The following is an 18,342-nucleotide window of genomic DNA, read 5'->3' on the forward strand; positions in this document are numbered from 1 at the left end:
TGTCTATCTGCTCTCCTTGCTAGTATCTGAACTCACCTGTCATTCTTAACTAAATCTGACCTAGAATGAGAAGTCTTAAAGAGATGTATTTCCTGCAGGTTGAAATTAAAACACTGGCAGGAAGAAGACAGACATAACTCAGTCCATTTCTGAGTCCAAGGAAGACATTCAGAACACACAGCCAGATGTTGTGCTGCCACTGCCCCAACCAGCCAGCAGCACTGCATAGGGCACAGAGGGCACAAGCATTTAAGAACCTAAGTGTGTGCTAATTCAGCTTCTCCAAGGGCAACTTGTTAATGAATAGTGGGCTACTTAAAAGGAGTTTACCTGAGAGTATTGAGGTCTCTTCCAGCTCACAGGAACAAGGACATTGGAGTTGGATCCTGATGAGGTTGAAGAAGTGCTCCGGGTGACAGCCATTGCCCTGGGTTTACCATCTCGTCCAGAAGAACTTTGCAGCTCATCATACCGTCTCCCAATAATTGGAGTCTTAAATAGAGAGGTAATTATTTACTAGTGCTATGCTCCAGGATGAACTTATTGCAGGAAAAGATTACTCTGAAGACCATATACAGGGGTAAAACAAGGAGTGCACCAAATTTCATGCCACTTGGTATGCATGTTATTTTCCACTGTGAACGTCTGAGTAACAGTTGCCATACTTAGTATGTAGTGCTTATGTTCATGAATAGCTAATACTCAAAGCAACTGTCAAACTAGTTTCTAACATAAGAACCATCAAAAAACCCAGAAAGCTTATGAAATCTATTTCAAATGCACATTTCTTGCACATGTTTTTAATGTTTTTTTCTGAAGAGTGTTGAACGCTCTGGCCCTCTTCCAACAAACATTAAAATGCTTTATTGGATCGACGACAGGATGCTCAGCATTTTCTAGAGATATACCTACATGAAACAGCAAGAAGAAACTCTTTATATAAATAGTACAAGATGCCTTTTTATGTTCAGATTTCCTTTCAACCTAGAAGTCTTACTATTATCTATATGAAAGTCTATAATGCTGCAAAGAGTCCTGCAGGTTCATAACTATAAATACAGTGAGTTGCCCACTAAAGTCAATAGGACCATTCAGTTCTACAAAGTTAAAAGGTGTACAGGGTTTGCAAGACAAAGACTGCTGTAAAAGAGTTCAGTCAGAAGTCAGGCAGTACTCCCTTAAAGGACATACTTCTGTGTTTAACAGTTATAGAGAACATTCGTATAAGATGCTTGGAGGGGGATTTTATATATATCATATATATTATAGTTGGCATAACTGCAACACAGCTTTTCTGCCAAATAATTTTAAATACAACTAATAATTCCTTCACAAAAAAAATCTAGTAAAAATCAGAAAGAGCCCTCCAGCATGAATCGTTAAATATGTCACTGTGAATCAAAAAGAATTTAAGAGACCCAGTTTAGTAATTTTCTTTTCTTTCCCAATTTTTCAGCTTTCTTAAGAAGCTGCAACACATGCTTTAGGATTATCAAATGACAGAATTAAGGTTTTAAGTAGCAGAATTACAAACAGTACCTCTGAAATATCAAAATGAAACTCTAAAGTCTTCCCTGGTAGCTCCTTGGAGGCACTGTTCCACACTCGATGTATTTCCATTTTTGAAAGATCACTGTTTTGATAGGATGGTAAAACTAAACTGGCAGAACGAGAAACTACCAATTTCAGGATATTCAAGGCTTCTCTCCAGTGAATGCTCTAGAAATAGGTATATTTAATCAGCAAACAGAATGAAAGATTCACACACATTCAAGATTATTTACATTTTACAGTCATATTTTTTGCCACATAATAAAAATGTAGAATTGGAATACTACTATTCTTTCTCTCTCTTGGCCAGTGACAAGGTACACACTTGCAGAATGATTTCAACAGTAGAGACCAAAACTTGCCTAAGATGTCACTGTTAGGGAAATGGCCTGCAACCTGGGAGACCTGAGTGCAAGGCCAACTTGGCAAAGGATTTAAAATCTCCTACCTGAATGTCTTAATCAGTATGAATAAATATAAGGGCAGAATCCCCACTTAATAGAAAAACTGATTTGACACAGGCTCTTTACAGCTGTGAATTCCTAGCAGAAATACGTATTTTTGCTTGCCAAGAATTAGGTGCAGAAGTCTCTGAAAGGAAGTGCTTATCCCACATCTCCCTCATGCTAATAATTAAAAAGAGTGGTCAGTCAGGCTCTGCCCGGTATTAAGCTTGCTCCTGATGTAGTGTGGCTGCAGCCTACTCCTTCCCACGCAGTGAACGCACAGCTGGGCATTTTATCTGAGGACATGGAGTCTGTGAGGCATTAGGACATTTATAAACTAGATACTACACTGGACAGTTGCAGTCCTCCCTGTGAATCTAGTCTTGAATTCTTATATAAAAAATAAAATTATTATAGTAAATACTGCTAAATTCCTGTGTTAATATAAAGAAGATACAGTATTTACCTGTACGTATTTTTCAATGGTTTTTAGCACTTCCATGTTAAACTGTTTCACAGGAATAGCTGACAGGTCCATATAACTAAGAAGACTGTAGATCATCTGTAAGAGGGACTGTTGCATACTAGGAAGGCCCTTTTCTAGTAGCTGTTAAAAAAAAAGTGAAGATAACTAAATTTGGAAATGTTTCTTCTTATAGAAAAAGCTACTAGTTTCATCAATACCATTTGTACTGTTAATATCTCTTCACTCACTTATTTTGCAATGCCATTTTACAACCATTTTACAAGTGATGATGATACAAGTGTGAAATAAAAGAGCTTTAAGTTGGGAGCCAAATGCTAGCCTGTTTTGATAAGGAAACATACTTTTTATATAAGTCTGGCCTAACTTATCCAGAAAACACATTCAGCAGTTGAGTAGACTAGTAGGCAAAATTTACACTGTAATTGGGGAAGCACATCCAATAAAAACAGGGAGTATCTTTTTATGCCTACCCTTGCTGAAAGTCAGTGAGAAAAAAGAAAACATGCTGAAGAAACAAAACTACTACTATTCAGGCATCAATATATATTTATCCAAATATACTTCACTGCCAGTGCTCACTGGCTGTAACTGCCAAGGAAACATTTTCTGTTAAGGAGGAGATGGAGTCCCTGGGCTCTCTTACTGCAGAGGCTAATACAAAGAAGGGCTTGATCTAAATCCCGGAATTTTGGAACACCTGAGCGTAGATCCCAGAATATCACAATGAACCTTGGAAAGGCAGCTGTGCTCATATATATACATTACAGTAATTCAGAAGGCGTACAGCCATGCTGTGTTTGTACATGTGTGTGAAACATCTCAGCTGAAAATTTCCTGGAAGGTAGCACGTTCTTTCATTGGTGACAGGTACTGTCCCACCCCACAAATTTCAGAGGCAATCAAATGTTATTGCTGGAGGTTACCAGAGGCTCAAGACTAGACTCTATCCTTCCGTTCAGGCTGACAAAAAATTTCTTCTAACATTGGTTACTAGAGATATTAGGATCTAGAAATCAATTACTTATAAAAACTCTATGCTGCCTCATGATTTCCATCAGAGAAAAATATCGATTGTTATCCAAGTGGAGTCTAGTAATTTATTAGATGCCCTTGATGGCCTGAATAAGGTTCCTCTTTTTACTGAATGAGAACGCTTCATGCCAGCCAAAATGGAATGATCAGGTAGGCCACACCTATCTCATCCCACTAAATATCTTCTGATTTCTTTCATCAGTAAAAGTGAGTAGTAATTAGTGATTCATAAAAAAATCAAGTAGGCACATTCCATTAACAGCACAATAGATGGAACTCACTATGCCTTATCTATTAATCTACAAAAAGACAACAAGAGTTTTTAAATTAAAGGTACTACATGGTAACCTGCTTCAGCCCATGGATACCTTTACTGAGAGATAAAATGTGCTTAGCTATTCTTATTCAAAACAGGGTTACAGACTTTTTCTTGCCTTCCATTAGGATCTTGCAATGGAAGCCTTGATTCCTTTCTTTTAAATAGTTTATATGATCCAGCACATCACCTAGTATACTCTTTCAGTGTAGGAATAAAGGATTAGAAGAAACTATCTGGATGAGAGAAGGAAATTTTTTTGTTCTCTGACAGAGGCTACTGCATCTGATAATCACTTTTGTGATAGGAAAAGGAATTCTTGAGAAATAATGGGAATTTTGTCTCTATTGCTGGTTAGAAAGCTATTCTGGGAACTATATCTCTGAAAGCTTCTAATTTCCATTCCAGTTTGTATACATTTGTTATCCACAGAATCCTTTGACTTAAACAGCTTTTGGCCCTTAAACTCTTAACATTTGTGGACTGTGTCAGTTTTTGCTTGTTCAGGTGATTCACAGTCCAAGTGTATACTTAAATACATCATAAATTTGTAACAAGAAAGAATATTTCAGTTTAAAAAAAGAACAGCAACTTTAAAATGCATTTAGTACAATAAGAATTCTTTTGCTGCCAGAAGTGATGGAGTTGTGGTAACATCATTTAGATCACTGTGTTCCAGGACAAAGAGTTTCCACTGTATTTTTAAGAAGATTTTTTTTTTTTTTGACTCTGGTCCATGTGAATTGTTTGAGGAATTGTGGATTCCTCTCCTGTTAGTGTGTGGTAACTATCTGGGTCTTATCTGGGTTTAGGGATCCACATTCCATTAGCAACATTTGACCTCTTTCTGAAGCAGCAACTAACCCAGGACTAGGTAGAGAGCAGAGACTCCTCCTTCAAGGGCTGCCTCAACTGGCTGCTGCTGGTTGATGTGGCTGCTGGGGTGCTGCGACAGGAGATAATCGCCTCTACCCCTCCAAATCTGGCAGCAGGTGAGAAGAGATACTCAGCTCCTAGACTATGCTGGTCAGTCACACAGTTGTTTTCTGTGTCCACTGAGAAAATAAAGAAGGCATTTCACAAGCCACATCTGATAGACAAGCTGTTAGGATAATGCCTCATCTAGGACATGCTTCCCCTTGCAACACAAATGTCTTATTCTCTAGTGATTCCTTGGTTTTGAACAGGTTATGACCGCTTATCTATCACAAGCAATCCTCTATCTAACAGAGAGGAGAAGGAAACATCTACCATGAGCACGTTACTATGCACTATGTGGTCTCTTGTCCCTTCTTCTGTATTAATAGCATTAGCTATTTAATTCCAAGCATGACCCTGGACTTGAATCACTAGTTTAACATGTAAATGTAATGACCCATGTAAATTCAGATATACTCATAGAATGATTATACTCTCATGGTACGAGGTTGATTTTTAAAAATATGCAAAAAACCTAACATAAAATCAATGTGAGCTTTCAGTAATGTGTTTGTATGCTTATTTTGGTAGTGGAGGTTCAAAGTTCTACTGCACTATTAAATAGTGATCTTTCCTCATCCTTGAGGAAATCCTTGAGATCCCCAAGTATTTTTCTAGAAGAAATGATCATTTATTGTGGATGGAGCTGTAATATGTAAAACTGAGTAAGGAGCACTGCTTGTTACTGTAAGGTTTGGATAAGACGACAGTTGAAATGTCTTATTTTATGTCAGGATCATACCCCTAGCACCAGCAACTAACTGCCATCAAATAGGTTAAATGCAATTTTTTGTCTGAATGGCAATAACTGAAGCTTTTACCTTCTGCTGAGAGCATTTGTTCTCATAGTCTTAACTTGTGGTAGAAAGTCCCCTTCTGAAGGTATACCTGTGTCTTTGGAGGGGTCACTGTTGCAACATAGATTTCCTCTGTTATTCTTAAACACTGCATGTCTCACAGTACCCCTCAGGCCCAAGCACTGGGGACTGAGCCAGGACTGTTAAAGCCCAAAACTCTGTAACCATGTATATGACTATAACATTCAACTGTGGATTACCCACTGGAGCTGTTAACCCATCTGGCTTTACCTATTGACAGTATATACCACAGCTGGTTTACAGGAGACAGGAGCACATTGTTTATGCTGGTCTGGGAATTAACTAAGAAGAAAAGGGGAAACATATTCTGAATGCTGGAAAAATCTTTTTCATGGCCACACCAGGCTGAACAAGATCGTTTCTTGTCTCTTGCTCCTCCTCCAGACTGGCAGCTACCCTATGCCCATACAAATATTCCACAGACATGACTCAACAGAGCTGCAGTCAATGTAAATACAGAGAAAGGAAGTCCAGCTTACTACTCTGTCATCCTGCGATGATGGTGCTATGTGAGGAATGTGCCTTAATTACGCCCAAAAACCTGCCTGACTTGCCATTAATATAGTAGTGTGGTGCCAATCCACAGCAAGGGGGAAGTGCAAGGAAAGAGTCTCCAGATGCATGTCTAAACCCGTTTTGAGGGGAACAAGATCATGCAATGGCCTTTGTGGAAGTATTGCAGCACTAATAACTGTATGTAGAGCACTGAAGGGAAAACAGGGGGCAAATGTTTTCCTAAGGCTGGGAAAGCAAAGGAGAAAGATTTTAAAGCTCAATTTTTACAGCATTTAGGAATACAAGTTTCTGCTGTGAAGGAGACTCTGGGGGATTCAGAGAGAGACCTGGGGGTGTTGATTGACAGCCAGCTGAAGATGAGCCAGCAGTGTGCCCAGGTGGCCAAGAAGGCCAATGGCATCCTGGCTTGCATCAGAAATAGCATGGCCAGCAGGGACAGGGAAGTGATCTTACCCCTGTACTCGGCACTGGTGAGGCCACACCTCGATTACTGTGTTCAGTTTTGGGCCCCTCACTACAAAAAGGACATTGAATTACTCGAGCGTGTCCAGAGAAGGGCAAGGAAGCTGGTGAAGGGTCTGGAGCACATGTCGTACGAGGAGCGGCTGAGGGAACTGGCGTTGTTTAGTCTGGAGAAGAGGAGGCTGAGGGGAGACCTCATCGGCCTCTACAACTGCCTGAAAGGAGGTTGCAGAGAGCTGGGAATGAGCCTCTTTAACCAAGTAATAAGCGATAGGACAAGAGGTAATGGCCTCAAGTTGCGACAGGGAAGGTTTAGACTAGATATTAGGAAGCATTTCTTTACTGAACGGGTTGTTAGGCGTTGGAATGGGCTGCCCAGGGACGTGGTGGAGTCCCCATCCCTGGAGGTGTTTAAGAGTAGAGTCCATAGTGCTGAGTGATATGGTGTAGTTGGGAACTGTCAATGTTAGGTTAATGGTTGGACTGGATGATCTTCAAGGTCTTTTCCAACCTAGATGATTCTGTGATTCTTTTTGAAGAGCTAATAGTTCTTCAGAGTTTTTTGAGTTTGAAAATACACTGAAAAACCTCAAGGTCCTGTTTTAGTCTCCTACAGGAGAGTTATGGCTTTCACCATCAGTTAAGATCTGATATGATTGTTTACGTAGAGCCTCCATGTGCAAACAAGGTGAGGAACTGGAACTTGAGGTAGCAGGGCCAAGTGTGCTCTGAAAGGCTCTTGAAAATCAGAGATGCTTAGGCAGTATCAGAGATCCTTTGGCAGAAGGGAGAATGAATCTGCTCCAAAAAACAAAGCTGCTATAAAGAAGCTAGTGAATTTGGTCATGAATACAGAACTGTCTTCTCCCTGCACGAGAGGGGAGGCTGAAGGCATCTTACTACAGCAGGGAAGTGAAGGGATAAATCTGAGAACTCTACAACAAAATGGTGTCCTGATATCGATCCAACACACAAGGCAGAAGATCAAGTGGCTTTAAGCTAAAGAGCAGAACTGAGTCTTGGAACCCCAGCAACAACACTACAACAGCTCTATACTCCGCACACGAGAAATGTTAGGAGTAAGTGATGAGCACAGGGGAAAACCTGGGCAGCAAGATGATCCTATTCAGTGTTAGAGGAATGCATACAAATTTGTATCAAGAACCAGATCCTTATATAGTAGATGATATCTTACCTCTGTTGCTAAACCCCTTCTGGAATTAGTCCTTCCCTTATTTTCCTCAGTGGAATCTAAATAAATGTCCAGTTTCTCTCTCTTTCAGAGTGGAAAATCTGACTGGCTGATGAGGGAAGCTGCTTTAAGACGTATCAGCCCTGCAGACCTTTGCTGCCTTTTGTTTTAGCATTCAATATTGATTTCTTACAGTAATTCCCTTTCTTTCTGCTAATTTTTGCTTTTTATTCTTAACTATAAGTAACAGCTACAGGGATTCCCTGGTAATCTGCAGACAGACTTCAGCTCTTTGGGTTGTAAGGGAACAGAAGAGTTAAAACAGTAAAAAGTTTTTGAAAACTTACCTCAGCCAAATATGTAACCATACTCAAAGTAATATCAGCAAATGCTTCATGAAGGTAACGGCAAACCACATTTACCCAGGTAGCACAGTCCCTTGTATAGCTGTGTGTTTTATAAAGGGTCATGACATGTGCAAGATTTGATAGCTTGGGGTTCTTCTCCTCCAAACAAACCTAATTAAATATAAATGTCAAAACACATTAAGAACAAGGCAACTGCATTTACAGGATTTGAGGATGTATGAAACAGTAAATAACTTTGATACCTGAGCAATCCTTTCGGCTATATCTTTACAAAACTGGTTTGGGCTGTCAAAATGCTGAATTAAATGGGGCAGGAGACACAAAACATTCAGTGGAAATCCTAGAACAGGAAAACACAGAACAAAATGTGTATTTTGGACAGCAAAAGCCACAGTGATCTTTAGGTTGGTGTTTCATGGGAGGTCACGGTTTCAATATTACATTGGCTGTAAACTCACACAGACTCTGTCAACTTGTTCATGCCACTGGCCATGCCACATTTGTCTTAAGGAGACCTTAATTTGAAAATAGAGTATATCTTTTAGGCAACAGTACTGTTATAAAGCATGAACCTGTTTCTGCAAACACCACTGCACAAACAAGTATTTACAGGATAAAATATCTCACAGAAGTACGTATCTTATTTCTGTTAGAGAGTATGTGTATCTTTTCCACTTAAGTGGCTTACTGACAGTCTTAACTGGTGGCATTTTCATTACTGCTGCTAAAACACAAAAAGAAATTCAGTGAGTATTGACAAATGAACAACTGTTTTGGTCAGGCTGCCAGGCACAGCTTCCATTGTTTTATACTGTTCAAGTTGTTGTTGTCGTTACTATTATTAAAAATTCTGATATAACTGGTCGGATGAGACTACTCAAATGGGTATTTCTGAAGCCAGGAGATGGCTCCTGCACCAAGTACCAGCCGCTGTCATTAGTGTAAGAGCTCTGTCTGGAGCTGGGATTCAGCTCTTCTGCACCAACTCATAGCTCAAGGTAGTTGATGAACTACAGGTAGTGACTGTAATGGGGAGCTATAACAAAAGCTGCTCCAGTTCAGGTGGGAGCTCAGAGCTCAGAAGTCAAGAAACTGTACCCAGACACAATCTGTTTTTTGAAAAGCAAGAATTTGTTCTATGAAAATAACTTTCTAACCGTTCATTCCATCTTCTCCTACACAATTAAACAAGTTGCCTAAGTTAGGAGTGTAATTTCCCTAGGCTTCCTCTATACTCAGGGAAAAGAAAAGATACCTCCAGATGGTACTGTCACAGCCCATGTGTGAATTGCCCAACTGAAGTCTGGAACACAGGCACCACACAGGTGCTTAGAGATGGGCAGGCTGTTCATGGCATTCATCCCCTTAGTCTGTGTCTAAGCTTGTTATGACTTAGTTGTGACACCTGCACAGTTGTCTTAATATCTGTGTTTCTGACTGAAACACAGTAGTAAAAATCTGGGACAATACAGAAACTCTCTTCAAGAAATATAATTAAGAAGTGGTCACATCCTCAGCTAAATAATTTGGAATTTCAAAATGTTGCTTTATTTCCTTATCACCCAGGCCTCTCTCCTCACTCACTAATGTGCTATTGCTGTTTATCTAAAAAGTGTACAAGAGTTTTTGATATTTATATTTCTAGGGAAAATCCCATAAAGCACTAATTTAAAATCAAGTCATTTGAAATATTCTGAAAATAATTAAATGGAAAAACTGGCCAAAATAGGTTCTAGAAAATTTGACAGTATCTCCTTACATATGCTTACTTTGTCAGCACTCAGAAACTTTATATGTTGCTAAGCCCTAGAAATGAAATGTGAAATAATACACGACTGCTCTCTTCTAAAACTTCATTGTGCAATACATTTACTTTTCAGAAACATGTTATACTGCTACGAAATTTCCAAACAGCCCACCCAGCTCAAAGCAAAAGTACATTATGCTATATTAGAAGAGAAAGAAAAAGTGCCATTTTCGGTTTTGTTCAGATAGCCTGATGAGGTCTGTCAACAAATGTCAAAGCACCAGTAACTGATAGAGAGGAAAGTATACTGATTTTACCTATAGCTTGAGAGGAATCCACCATGGATATTCTAGAGACTGGTGTCAGCAAACTAAAGAGCTGTAGTGTGAGATCAGTGGTAGTAAGGGAGGTGAATCCTTTCAGGAGTAGCTGCTGAAGCCCTGAGAAGTCTGCCCACTTCAGCTGCCCTTGCAACTTCTCTAACTTCTCCCTGTTTTCAGCTTTATCTAGTGGCAAATGAGCCAGAAGTTTATTCAGTAACCGCAATGCCATCAGATACTCGAACTCAAAATCCGATTCCATCAAAGCCACAGCAACCCAGAAGATGGTGGCTAGTAGGTTGGTTGGATTGTTAATATGGGATGGGTCAGTGAGACTGTCCTTTAGAGAAGATGAACTTCTTGTTTTAGAGGACAGGCCTTGTTGGGTGCATGCCTGAATTCTGTCTAGTGTGGCACTGCGTGGTGGGTCTGAGGACTTGTCCACATCTCCAAACTTTTTGGGTACAGAGAAGCTCCTCTGGTGCCTGCTTCGTTCAGCAGTGGCTGTGTTACCACTTGCAGGATTCACATTCAGCTGTCCTGTGCTCTTCCGGTTAGCAGTTAGTTTGGTGCTTGATGTTAAATCTGGCGAAGATGAACTGAAAAAAAAATATATAACATACATTGCAGTGTGTGAATGCACAGCTTGAAACTTGTACAAACTGGATGCAAGTTAAGTATTTATGAAACTGTAAATAAATATTTAAATGGAAAAAGTAAAACACCACACTTTCTATTGCAGCCTGTCTTTTTTTTCCAGAAGTGGCCACAGACATGACTAAAGTGAGGTTCACAGGGCACTGCACCAAACCAGAGGAGGACAGCCTACAGTCTAGACAGGTAAGAATGACACGGGGATAAGAGATACAGAGCTGTGAAGTGACTTGTGGAAATGCCCATATAACGGAGCAGTGGTAGAACTGAAAACAATTTTGGTCTTTAAAATGCCCTCATCAGTGGAGCAAACCCCAAACTTGGCAGAGCTGGTAGACAAAACACCCAATGGGTTACTGGCTAATGTGAGAACTATGATCAGAAAAACCAGCATATCTTAAGCAGAACCACAAATATGCCACATTTTCTTCAAGAAACCTGTCATGTGTCTGCCGAGGTTCTTGCTTGTCATTGCATCCTTCTCTGCCTGTATGTATCCTAAGACCTCTTCAAGATGGTTTACAGAAAATGGCACTGTGACATATGCCTCCTCATGGACTCTCATGTGATGACCCAGAAAATCCCTATTAATTATCTGTACAGATGAACATGCTATGTTGATAACACGCAAGGGAAGTTTGTTTTGGAGAACGCCTAATTCCTGACTCTCTGGTCCCATTCCTACCTCATATGCTATGAGTCCCTACTGCCTATAATATTTGAAGAGGATCTTATGGAATCAATAGTGCCAGGGTAAAGAACACTGCATCCTACTGCTTTCTGGAGTGTTTCTTGCCCTTTCATCTCGCTCTTTCCTGAAATGTGCACTAAAGAAAGACAAATAGCTCTTAGTTTACAAAGTAGAAGCTGTATTTGCCTACCTCTACTCTATCAAAAGGCAATACTTGTGTTCTGCCATTGCAGTATAATACATAGCACCCTGCCTACTAGCTTCAGAAATGATAGCTCTTGTATTTTTGTTCTGCATGTAGCATGGTTACTTATGGACATTCTTCAAAAACGTTCCCTATTCTGTTGTTGCTATGAGGACTCAGATAGACATTAATCTCCCTCAGTACTGTCAACAGTTGTGTTATGGAAGGAGCCTGCAATTTCGGTCCATGCACAAAGGTCTACTTTAAGGCCATGGGTTTCACAAAAATGGTCTACACGTCTGGCAAAAGCCATGGGTTATGTACACATGGGACAAAATTCTCCCTAGTTTTATTGAGGAGAACAAACTATGATCATTTACTTCTTGGGGAATACTTTATCTGAGAATGACAGGTTGAATGAAACCAGTATTACAAAAAATATGTTTCTTCCCAGATATGTTTTCATGTACGTGGTACAAAGGTGCAAAAAATACAATATTTTTAATGATGTTAAAGTAAGTTATAGCCAAGTGGCAGCAAGGCAGAATTTACAATGCATTGTAAAGTTCCATTAGTTGTACCAACGTTATTTTAACTATCGCAAAATTTGACTGATATGTGCTCTTAGTCTAGTTCTCTAAAGGTTACAAATGAGCTCAATCTTATCAAAATTATTTTATGCTGTCAGACTGCAGCACTGCACACTTAATATCATGAGACACTGAAAAAAAAAAGGTATAGTTAGAACAGGCTCTTACCGTGATAACACCGTCAAAAGATCACTGTTCTTCAAACAGTCAGACAGATTATCCACAGCAGCTTCCAAAGTAAGTAGTGCCTCCATTACATACCCCTATCAATGCATGAGGTTAACCATTTCAACAAAAACATTCAAAATAGTGAACATTTAAACATCTTCAGTTCATAAAAGGAATAGGCACCTACTGAAAACCTGTAATTTCTCCTGAAAAAAGAACAACATTCACATCAATGCCACTGCCCTGAACATTAAAATGTCACTACAAATGTGTTTTATTTTCTGCCACTGCACTGAATGATCTATGAAGGCATGCAAGAAGGGCACATATCTCATCAGAGGGCTCGTAATAGCATACAGAACCTCTGACTTGCAGGTCACTGACACAAATTCTGCACAAGCAGTTGTGACAGAAAATTACTGTCGTCTTGTGGCAGTTTCATTACCTAAGTAAAACATGGAGGTGATGTCAGTCTGTTTCTTATTAAGAGATAGTAGTTCTCCTTACTAAGTCTTGAATCTTGCAATTAATAGTCTCTGACTGTAAAATTTTAGTCTGCTTAGCTAAACCAAATGAACATCATAGTTCACTAAAAGAGGACTGGATCAAATTGGGTCAGTGTAAGTTTTGTATTGTTATGGGTGGTGTGGATTTCTTTATTCCAAAAGATGTTAACATCTGAGAAATGAGGTGGTGTCTACTTCACGTTGTCAGATTACATCAGATAGGATGATGGGTTCCTTAAGCACAAATTAATGATGTGAAAAGGGGAAAAAAGATTTCATTTTGAGTGACGTTTACTAAATGTTTTCTAGTTGTTCTCTTTAGAGCTATATAAGATTGCAACAGCCTGACGAAGGCTTTGATAAGGTACATACGGATTCAGTAAACTCAGAGGTAACCTTTTCCAAGGCCACATTCTACTTTGCATCACTTAACTCCAAAACACCTTGTTAAAATGGTAATTTTAAATTAAGTATACATTAAATCAACAGTACCAAGAAGCATTATGTACACATGCATACCTGAATCTCATCTCCATGCTCTCCAATAACTTCCACCAATCTTGACAGGAGGTCAGACAACGCATGTGCAGAAAGGGGTTGCTTTAGGGCCCTGAATATCTGGAAGGAGCGACCTGCGTAATGTCTTGAAGAGCTTGAAAGAGCTGTTTGTAAAGCAACTTCACTCAGATGCTGCTCCAAATGGAAGCCTAAGCAAAAAACAGTATGTCAATTTTTTTTTTTTTATGAAGGACTTTACTGTGGGTCATCAACAGGCTGAACCAACTCTGTGGGGAGGATATGCACTGTAGTGTATCCTGCAAACCCTGTGAGAAATGGAGATGCAGAAATGTCTGTGTTTGGGAGAACTTCCCACTGTTTATATTTATTTCACACAGAATATAAGAAAATAAACTGCAAAATCAAAATTCTGAATCTGCAAATGTTTTTCAGCAAAAACCTGAAATTCTTATTGTGATTTAAATTTTTTTAGAATTCCTGGACAAACTTTCAAACCATCCTTTATTTTTGCTGGCAGCAACACAGTAACTTCTGAACACTCCCAAACCTAAAGCCAAAGCGAATTAGGAGTCTTTCTACTAGCTTCAGAAGGCTTTCGATAAGATCTTAAATATAAATACTGATGCTGCAGTCTGCTTTGATCTTAGAAGATACTTAATTAGTGACTGCTGGTTTTCAAAATACAATCAGTACATTTCCTAAACTCTAAAAACATAATAAATTAAAACTAAACTTCTGCTGCCAGAAGAAATTTAAGAAAGTACATTTACTTAGTAACTGTTATGTATTTTACCAACAGGACATAAAGGAGTTTTTATCTGGCAGAATCAATCAAAAGGCTTCCGGCTTCCTACCAACAGCTTTGAAGAAATGTTCAATTTAACATTCAGCCATAGTCCAATCTAACATGATTTTTTTAAAGCAAGTCTTTCATATGTCATACATCCTTGTTAAGACACACAATATGTCATACTTCTGCATAAGTGGATCTACTAAGTCACAGGATAAACATTCAGTGTGACCTTGAGGCAATATTCTTTGTTATGAAAGGAAAAAAAATTACTACCTGACTTGGAATCTTTAAATACAGATACAACATGACGCAGAAAATTAGTGAGCTGTTCAGCACTCTTGGTGTTCTGATTTTTGGGTGTGATATCTTCATGGCACCAAAGTGGACCAAATGCCCTTAAAGAAATACATAACAGTGCAAAATTTCTTTGAGTTTTCTGAAGTTAATGTAATCAGTTAAAATATATAAACTGCAAAGGCAATTAGGTATTTCCAGGGGCATAGCCTGGAAAATAGGCAACCGAACATAATTTTATGAGCAAAATACAAGTAAATAAATATTCCTATGCTGTATTTTACAAAACCTCTCTTTTAAAATATAAGTTATACCATTTAGAGAGCAGCATAAAGAAATCCCTGGTTTTTTATTTAACATTGCTTCTAGAATCTGCTGGCTGTAGTTGGTAGTTAATATTAGTTTCACCATGACCTTTCACTATGACCTGTTCACTTCCTATCTAATTTTATAATAATAAAACTGTCTTCTTCCATTAGTTCATTGTTGAACATAATACTATCAGTCAATTAAACATTTTATTTCTGTCAAGCAAGATTTTTTTCTTTTGCTCCTGACACTGTAGCGCTTTTAAGTACCTACCTACTTCTGTAAGTATTCATAAAAGAGGAATGGGAGTCTGTAATTACTCTAAAAGCTCAGTCATTTTCCTTTGAGTCTTTTAAGTTGCTACAGATAATTGTAGAGAAGACATGAAAGTATGTGTTTCAAGTACACACATATCCTCTGCTTATCTCCATTACCTGGTTGTCAGAAACTCAATTAATTTGTTTGCTTTTTCATCTGTTTCAGCAGCAGTGTCCATGTCCTCAACCTCTTGTGTAATCTGTGGGAGATTTCCACTGCTGCCTCCCAGACTGATACTGGAGGAGGTGGAGCTGGAGCTCAAGCCAGAGTCTGGCACCGGAGATGACTGGTACTCCCGCAGAAAGTCAAAGCCACCTGCCAGCCGAAAGGGAGGAGATAAAGATGGAATGCACTGTTGGGCAGCATTACAGATGGAAGTGTCCACCAAGCAGCTCTTTTCAGAGTCAGGAGCAGAAACCTTCTACTGGGAAACATGAGGAAAACCTGCAGAACATAACAACCCTCAAACGGCTATGGGAGTGAAAATGGTACTGTGTTTCTAAATGTGCAGAATCCAATATAAAATGAAAAATATCAAAGTCAAGATTTTTTTTTTTTACTGTATGAGGGCTACAGTACTTGAAAAACAAATGTTTCAGGACATTTTACGTTCAGAAGTACAACTTTTTGTAAAGGGAATTTTGAACTTGGCTAAGTGCATGCAAAGTTCAGCTCACTTCTCTAGGCTACTCTGATGAGGAAAAAACCTCTGCAAGGTGGAATTTTTAGGACAATAATGTTGTCCTAATTTTACAAATGTAATTGAAACGAAGACATGAATGTTTAAGGCTTCTGTTCAACACCTTTAGTAATTGGAAACACTGGACTACTCATACTAAATATTTTCAGCATTAAGATTAAACATTTGAGTAAGAATTTTGCTAAGTCAAAAGCTCACCACACAACTTCCAGGCTGAAATTAGAAACTAAGACCTTTTTTCTTCAGGCTGTATCTACAACAGAAAAACTGGCCTTGCGAGAAGACTGAGAGCAGGAGGGGCCTCTCTACTGACAAAAGCCATTGCAGGAGACTGTAAATTTAGTTGCCTGACATTATGTGAAACAAACCTGAGCTGAAGTATTTCCAGTTAGGATTCTTTGCTATAGCTACTCACTCATATTCTCACTTTTTACATTAGCTGCTCAAAAAAGAGTCCAAATACAAAGTTTTGATAACTTCTTGGGCATGAGAGGCCCAGACAAAGGGTACCAATTATGTTTTTCAGACACAGGAATGAAAACAGTTTTTCATTCTGGCAGAAAAACAATAATATAATTTTAATGTAAGAATTTTATCCTGTATTTAATAGTTTATGGACATGCATTGGAAAAGAGATCTACACAACTCAAGACAGGAAATTTACATATGATGTAATTTTGCACAGACATTACTCAGAATGAAACCTCGATGGCCAAACTAATTCATTAATCTGAAATACCTATCCCTTCTTCTCATTGCTTTAAAATAATTTTTTTGGGTCTCATAAAAAAAAATCAGTTATCAACTAATATTCTTTATAAAGCCAAACTATTTGTTTTAGTTATATTCCTAAAGAACCACTAATTTGATAATTTTCATTTCCCACTGTATGGTAAAGTTCCTCACCCTTTCCCAGACAACTAATGCTACCTCTGTAACTCTACAATGGTTCTATGATTCCTTCAAATCTCAACAGTATGCTTTCTTTTAATAATATTACATGACAACAGTAAATTTAGCTAGCAGCTTTTTACAAACTGTTCCCAACCAACCTGTTAAAAACAGGTAAATTGGCCAAAGTTAACAGAACACCCATCTCAGCAGAGGTCTGAAGTAAGCCTTCTAATGCAGAAACAGATTTCAGGAGAGAAATGAAGTGTATCTGTGATATAAAGGAGGGTGTATATCATGTGAAATTTAATTTAATAATGGAAAATCTGAGCTGCACATTTTGCTGCTCTTCCTGTGTGGGAATTATTTATTCATTTCTTTTGAAGGTTGAGGAGTGATTGCCCTCATTTAAAGTAGTCCCAGCTCCCTGAGGGGGAAGTTAGGAAGTTATTAGCCGCATTAATGTTTAAAATTCTACATTATATATTTTGCCTTACATCAGATAGCTTTCTCACTATCATGAAAAGTTATCTAATAATAATTTGGGCACATCTCTAGGGTAGTTAACATGGAATTAATATTAATGGGAACTGTTCATATTTGCCACTTTACTACTCTAATTTATCAAAACTGTTACATTTTAGGAAAGTAACCTTGACTTCCTACTTCCAAAAACCTCACAGTATAATGCAATGTTCTTTTCTTCTTTTGCTTTATTACCTGTATAAAGATATTCAGGCAAGTATGCTGGCTGTACTGTCAGAGTCTTGGTCTCATTCATCTCTCTGGTCTGAAGAAGCACTGATGCAATGGCTTGATAGTTGCTATTGCAAGATAATGCAATCAAAAGGTGAAGCAGTAACTTTTTACTGTGTTCAAAGACCTCAGGGCGGTAATGGTCAAGACCTAAAAGAAAAGGTTACAGCAATCACTGAATATGAAGTAGTAACAAACAAGTTCACATTCCAGAAACAGCAAAAATTCCAAGGCAATTCATGGCAACAGTGCAAACAAACAAAAGGTGTAGTATTTCCAGATATGGTTACTAGTGTTTTTGTTTAAATGTATGTGTATAGTTAAGTTTCCAGACTGAGGTCCCATACAGGAGGTACAAAACAATGTGTGGCAATACAACTTTATACATTGTCTTACTGCAGTGTTAACTGGACGGGCTGGAAAACCTCTAAAGATGAGAAATTCTTGGTGATGGTTGTAATTACATTGCTAACCTCAGTAGCTGGCTTTCTTGCACAGACATCAGTTTTACAACAAGTGCAAACTGTAAGAGGTAGATACTGATTTATTAAGGAAGGAACTGATAGACAAAATCCCTCAAAAAAGAACTTCAGCTACCAGTGAGCAGCATGAGAAATTAGCCACCAGCTCAGGGTGCTGAACTGAAACTGAAGGTCTAGAATTGAAAGACTCTGAT

At 38.6% G+C, this 18,342-nt stretch overlaps 1 protein-coding gene across 5 annotated transcripts in view; it reads right to left on the reverse strand.

Annotated features, from left to right (window-relative positions):
* The window catches only part of FRY (FRY microtubule binding protein), a 217,630-nt gene that overhangs the window by 35,439 nt on the left and 163,849 nt on the right, over window positions 1-18,342 (reverse strand). For all 5 annotated transcript variants that reach the window (XM_074859862.1, XM_074859864.1, XM_074859861.1 and 2 more), the window contains 11 exons: window positions 17,631-17,816; window positions 15,436-15,634; window positions 14,672-14,793; window positions 13,606-13,793; window positions 12,581-12,675; window positions 10,291-10,892; window positions 8,469-8,566; window positions 8,206-8,376; window positions 2,464-2,604; window positions 1,540-1,719; window positions 331-492 (listed from right to left, as the gene is read on the reverse strand). In XM_074859862.1, coding sequence (XP_074715963.1) covers window positions 331-492; window positions 1,540-1,719; window positions 2,464-2,604; window positions 8,206-8,376; window positions 8,469-8,566; window positions 10,291-10,892; window positions 12,581-12,675; window positions 13,606-13,793; window positions 14,672-14,793; window positions 15,436-15,634; window positions 17,631-17,816 — 2,144 coding nt within the window. The remainder of the gene's footprint in view (window positions 1-330; window positions 493-1,539; window positions 1,720-2,463; window positions 2,605-8,205; window positions 8,377-8,468; window positions 8,567-10,290; window positions 10,893-12,580; window positions 12,676-13,605; window positions 13,794-14,671; window positions 14,794-15,435; window positions 15,635-17,630; window positions 17,817-18,342) is intronic.

This window comes from Strix uralensis, chromosome 2 (genome assembly GCF_047716275.1).
Source record: "Strix uralensis isolate ZFMK-TIS-50842 chromosome 2, bStrUra1, whole genome shotgun sequence".
Classification (NCBI taxonomy): domain Eukaryota; kingdom Metazoa; phylum Chordata; class Aves; order Strigiformes; family Strigidae; genus Strix; species Strix uralensis.